Below are 6,237 nucleotides of genomic sequence, written 5' to 3' on the forward strand. Positions count from 1 at the left end.
AAAAATGTTCAAAAATTAAAAAAAAAAAATACGAAAAGCCAGAAACTGCGCTGCTACTGCAGAAATGGCAAGTAACTTCAATGCGCATTCTAGAATTGAAGAAATTTGTCCATCGCCATATCCTGGAGATCTGATGTCTTGTGATTTCTAGTTATTTCCAAAAATTAGAAAAAAATTGTGAGGAAAAGACTTAAGTAGAAATGAAGAGATAATAAATGCGGTTAATGCTTAACTTAGGAAGCAGTAAAGACGCGATTTGGGGAACTTGATTCAACAGTGGATTTACAGATTAAAAAATTTCTTGAATTTAAAGGTGATTATGTGGAGAAGAGAAAAGATTAAAATCAAAAATTTATTAGTGAAGATTAAAATCAAAAATTAAAAAAAATGTATCCTTTTTGAACTCAATTTACCGAACTTTTCTAAGTCCCCTCGTATGTATCTTGTGTATAGTATTATATTTTTATGCCAACTAAGCTATGCACCCTTGGGGGAACCTGTTATCCCTATAGGGCGCGTCCCCAGGTGGTGGATAGGGGAACGCCTCCCAGATATGGAAGGCAGGAGAATCGGTCTCCCGCGAACCACACAGGTCGAAGACGTAAACTTCGTTAAAAAAACTCCCTCAACCCAAGGTGTAACGCGACCCGTGCCTATTGGGTGGGTTTGGCAGCCGGGGGATAAAATTAGGCTGTCTCCTAACGGAGCCCTCCTGATATCAGGCCGCCTCAGGTTGTAACGGTGGCCTTACCATGGTATGGGGCGCTGCCATGGCGGACCGTTTATTTCCCCTCCATCCTCATTGGTCACCGCACATGGCGACATGGGCAGCTCTTTGGAAGGGCAGGTGACCGTAAGAAACAGACAAATGAACAATCAACAAAAAAACAAAAAATCGGATAACGCTACCAAACGGACAGACAAACAGACGGACAAACGGACTGACACAAAGACAAAACGAACCGACAGTCGGACAGACAAGCGGACGGACCCAATGACAAAACGGACAGACAAACGAACGGACACAATCGAGCTGAGGAAGTTGGGAACTCCCTCAGAGGACGAGCTCTTGGCTTCTAGTCAAGAGACAGTTGATGACAAAGCTGTGGGCCACAGCACGCCATCAACTATAAATCAACCGATCACATCCGCTGATGCCAAGGGGCAAAAGCGTCAATACCCAAAAAAAGGCCCGTCTAGATATAAGCTTTACCAGCGGTCTCTAGCTATTCTCGGCAGAATAAGCAAAAATGAGGCCGAAGGTAAAACTCATCCCAAAGATGCGGCCGATAAGGCAAGGTGCCAAAAGGTGGTCGATGAGTACCTGGCGTTCCAGGCCACCCAGAAGGCAGAAGCCGTAAAACGCAATCGTTCGCAGGACGAGGGCTGTAAAACTGCAAAAAAGCACAAGACGTCTCACACTGCTCTGACGCCCAAAGAAGCCAAACGCGCGTTTAACGAGGTGGCACGGGATCACCTGCAAACGGCGTTGGTGGACGAGTTAACGAACCGCGGTAAACCTGCGTTAGAAAGGTGGTCCGAAATCGAGGCACGGCTGTCTCGCATTGTCGTTGATCACGTCATGGCAAGCCCGGAGGGTCAAGTGCCAGGTTATGATTCAATGGAGGTGGTCCGTGGATACAGGGTGATCAAATGCGACGATCAGTTCTCTGTTGATTTCCTTCAAAACGCTATTAGCAAAATCCAGAGCGACTGGGAAGGTTTGAGGCTCAAACTAATCCCAGCCAGTGAGATCCCAAGACGACCAAGGGCTCGTATCTGGATACCGAACATGGAGTTCGAAGCTAAGCAGTTAATACCATACCTGCAAGCACACAACCGCACTGTTCCAATGGATGACTGGAGTATCATCAAAGCGGAGGCTCCGCAAAAGAACAGTGTGTCCTTCCTTCTCCAAATCTCGGAGGAGAGTATTGAGCCACTGGGAAAAGTGGACAACAAACTTCGGTTTGGCGTGAGGAAAGCGCATCTGAAGTTATTCCGTTCTGCAAATCCGGAGGATGAGCAGGACGAGGTTGACGACGCTAATGAGTTGCTCATGGGCATGCAACTGGAAGAAGCCGGGTCCACCCAAAACGATGGCGCTAATGAGCAGCATACGGGCATGCAGCTTGACGCCCCTAAAAACGACCAGTAAGTATGGGTCTCAAGGTTGTCCAGATCAATCTGCAGCACTCCAGGACTGCAACGGACAACCTAGCCGTTCTCCTATCGGAGGAGGACGTAGACATCGCACTGATACAGGAACCCAGAGTGCGGAGTACTGAGGTAAGCGGATTCTCTCTCAAAAACTACAACTTGTACTATAAGCGGACCCAGGGTAACCCCAGGGCATGTATTGTAGCAAAAAAACATCTAAATGTATTTTTAATCCCATCCTACAGCTCATCGGATGTGACGGTCATCGAAATGGAGGCTACTGACGGCGTCAGGATCAAAATTGCCTCCATCTACATGGCACACGACCAACCAGCACCACCTGACGAGGCTCGTAGGCTGGTGCTTGACTGCAAAAACAGTATCCTGCTACTAGGATGTGACGCCAATGCGAGGCATTCCCTATGGGGGAGTACCGAAACGAATGATCGAGGTGAGTCCCTATATGAATTTATCATCAATACTAACCTAACAGTATGTAACAGAGGTAATACCCCGACTTTCACCTTTCCAAGCACGGAAAGCTTTAGAGGATGGTCGGAAGTAATAGATGTGACATTACTGTCTGAAAATACTTCAGTGAGGGTAGAAAATTGGAGAGTCTCAAGCAAAAAGTCCTTTTCGGACCACAGCTGGATCCTCTACCACCTGGATCTTGAGGTAGATCCACCCTTACCATATCGAAACCCACTTAGAACAAATTGGAAGTGGTTCAAAAATGTAGTAGGGAATAGGATAGGAAGGATTCCGATCCATCAAATCACTCTCGCAGAAAACATTGAGAGTAGGGTCACAACATTGGAAAAGACATTCAGTAGGGCCTACAAAACGTCATGTCCAATTAAATATAGCAAAAAATCCTATCCTCCTTGGTGAAGCAATGAGCTCTCAAAATTAAGGGAAGAAGCCAGATCAAATTTCAATCTCAGCTACTCAACAGGTAATTGGCAGTTGTATAGAGAAAGTCGGAGACAATACAAGAAGGCAATCAGGGCCGCCAAGAAAGAGAGCTGGAGAGATTTCTGTTCTTCTATCGAATCTACCAGAGATTCTGCGAGACTTAGCCGTATTCTGTCCAAGGATCATTCAATGGCTTCTTGGGTCAAGAGGCCGGATGGCACTTGGACTTCTACGGCGGAAGAGTCTCTAGAACTTCTTTTAGATACACATTTTCCGGGATGTAGCACCCATGACAGTGATGCTGGGAGAATCCGGCGGAGCCGATATGACCCACAGCATCTTGTCGATGTAATAGTTACGAAAGAGAAGGTTGCATGGGCAATCAAATCATTCTCACCTTTCAAATCTCCAGGCCCTGATGGGATCTTTCCTAAGATGTTACAGGAAACTCTTGATAGTATTCTACCATGGCTAATGGAAATTTTCAAAGCGTGTCTAAATCTAGGTTATATTCCAAACAGCTGGAAACTTGTTAGGGTCGTCTTCATACCAAAGGCAGGCAGAAGAGGACATGAATCAGCGAAGGACTTTAGGCCGATCAGTTTGTCGTCCTTCCTTGTTAAAACTTTGGAACGGCTTTTAGATATGCACATTAGAAGTTCGCTGGAGAGCTTTAGTATATCAACTGCACAACATGCTTACCTCAAAGGCAAATCGACGGAGACAGCGCTTCACGAGGTAATCCGAACAATAGAGGGGTCTCTAGTAAACAAACAGTATACGATGGCAGCTTTTCTTGACATAGAGGGCGCATTTAATAACGTTAGCACGAATGCTATCCAACGGGCGTTAATAGACTTAGAGGTGGAAAATTGTATCACCAATTGGATCATCTCTATGCTAGAAACCAGGATCATTAGAGCTAATATGGGTAAATCAACATAACTAAGAGAGTCCACAGGGGTACTCCACAGGGGGGAGTACTATCTCCACTTCTTTGGTTATGTGTGATTAGCAAAATCCTAATAAAACTTAATAGAGGAGGGGTAAAAGCGGTGGCGTACGCTGATGATGTGGTGCTAATGGCGTCAGGACTGTGTCCTAATACTATCAGTGGGATCATTCAAAGGGCGTTAGGCGAGCTTAATTCTTGGGCAACAGGCTGTGGCTTAAGTTTAAACCCGCGTAAAACAGAACTCATGCTCTTTACCACCAGATACAAGGTACCAAGCTTTACCCTACCAAATATTAATGGACAAACCCTCTCACTTTCACCCAGTGCAAAGTACTTAGGGGTAATTTTGGACTCCAAACTTAGCTGGAAATTAAACGTCGAAGAACGGGTAAGGAAAGCTGAAATTGCTCTATATGCCTGTAAACGTATGCTTGGAAGAAGATGGGGTCTTCAACCTACGCATACATTATGGTTGTACAAGGCGGTTATACGACCAATTTTATCGTATGGTTCGGTAGTTTGGTGGAAAGCTCTAGGGAGAGATTACAACATCAAATTACTCGGCAAAGATCAGCCTGTGCAATAACGGTCGGCGCAATCAGATCATGTCCTAGGGAGGCTCTGAACGCACTGACACACGTTATTCCAATAGACCTACATATTAAGAAGACGGCAACCATGAGTGCATTTAGGTTAAACGAAGCGGGCCGCTGGAAAGAAAACACTTATGGTCATGCCAGTCTACTATTGCGGCAAACTCAGTTAACCTCGGTGAGGACTGACTACATCGTCCCGACGGTAACATTCAATAGGAATTTTGCCACTCTCTTTCCATCTAGGGAAGAGTGGAATAAGGGATTCTCATTAAACAACTTCGACACTACAGTCTATACAGATGGTTCTAAAATGGATTGTGGTGTTGGAGCTGGTATATATTCTCATAGACTTAAAATTGAAAAATCTGTGCGCCTCCCCAATACCTGCAGTGTCTTCCAGGCGGAAGTACTGGCAATTGGGGAAGCTTGTAGGCTACTAATCACAGACTTCTCTTTTAAGAGCAATATCGCTATTCTCTCGGATAGCCAAGCTGCAATCCAGGCACTGGATTCAGCGACTACAACCTCAATGGTGGTGGAACAAAGTAGGAATAGCCTTTCCACCTTGAGCGAAAAACATAATGTTACCTTAATCTGGGTCCCAGGACATCGGAATATTGAAGGTAACGAAAAAGCAGATGAACTGGCAAGAGGGGGATCTGCCATGAATAACGCTCTTGCAGAACCGGTATTCACACCATTAGGTGCAGTCAAGAGTACAATTTCCCTAAAATACCTCCAAATGGCGGAGTGTAGATGGAGGGGCCAGACGAAATGCAAAATCAGCAGAACGTTATGGCCCACCTACAACCTTAAACAATCATCAATATTGTTAAACATGAAACGACGGGATGCCTGGAGACTAACGGCAGTCATAACTGGCTTTTGGTCTGTCGGAGAACAGGCAGCCAAAATGGGCATCCCTCACAACACATACTGTCACAGTTGCAAACAACCGGAGAAAAAGGAAACAATCTTCCATTTCCTCTGTGAATGCCCTGCCCTAGGGAAGGACAGAATGTTAACCCTGGGCAAACCGCTGTTCGAGGAGCTCGAACAACTGTCTGGCTTAGATGTCAACAACCTAATAAGGTTCCTGAACCGCACAGACTGGGTATAGTCATGCCGTAAATAACAAGTTGGTAACGAGGATGTGGCAACAAAATGGTGCGGAAGCGCTAGTTGGATTCAGGATGAATCACCACTCTAACCAACCAACCAACCAACCAACCAACCAAGCTATGCAAGTCAGTTATAAACCACGGGCGCACACACTGAGGAATGTTCGAAAGAATATTAGTCAGTAATTTCGCTGGCGCGGCATATCAAATTGACTCACACCACTCAACTGTTGATGAAGCATTTTAGCCAACTGCGAAAACAGCTTCCACTCCGAGAGCGAAATGAAGTCCACTGATTTAGCAAACTTGAGAAGGGAATGCAGAACTAATTTAATGCTGCGAGGAGATTCAACTCTTCACACCAAACTAAAACTGCCAACGCAGATATAAAGGCAGATATGGCAGCAAAAACATCGCCTTGGAGAGACTTCGATCAAAAGATATAAAGTGCTTCGGATACTAGCAGGTTAAAGCAAGTTTTATCAAT

The 6,237-nt window shown here is 45.3% G+C and overlaps 1 protein-coding gene across 2 annotated transcripts; it reads left to right on the plus strand.

The window, feature by feature from the left end:
* Nucleotides 1–1,611: 1,611 nt before the first annotated feature.
* LOC129242470 (uncharacterized) lies at nt 1,612–2,492 on the plus strand. 2 transcript variants are annotated; one of them, XM_054879120.1, is made up of 2 exons: nt 1,612–2,289; nt 2,406–2,492. In XM_054879120.1, exons 1-2 carry the CDS (start codon nt 2,161–2,163, stop codon nt 2,442–2,444), a joined length of 168 nt encoding a protein of 55 aa, XP_054735095.1. In that variant the 5' UTR covers nt 1,612–2,160; the 3' UTR covers nt 2,445–2,492. Both variants share the same exon structure in this region; 1 of them encodes a protein (XP_054735095.1).
* The last annotated feature ends 3,745 nt before the right edge of the window (nt 2,493–6,237 follow it).

The sequence above is a fragment of the Anastrepha obliqua genome, chromosome 3 (assembly GCF_027943255.1).
Source record: "Anastrepha obliqua isolate idAnaObli1 chromosome 3, idAnaObli1_1.0, whole genome shotgun sequence".
NCBI lineage: Eukaryota > Metazoa > Arthropoda > Insecta > Diptera > Tephritidae > Anastrepha > Anastrepha obliqua.

Coding starts and splice junctions, on each gene's coding strand:
- LOC129242470 (XM_054879120.1), top strand. CDS start 2,161: ATGGGTCTCAAGGTTGTCCAGATCAATCTGCAGCACTCCAGGACTGCA. Junction 2,290..2,405: donor CCAGAGTGCGGAGTACTGAG/GTAAGCGGATTC, acceptor CCCATCCTACAG/CTCATCGGATGTGACGGTCA.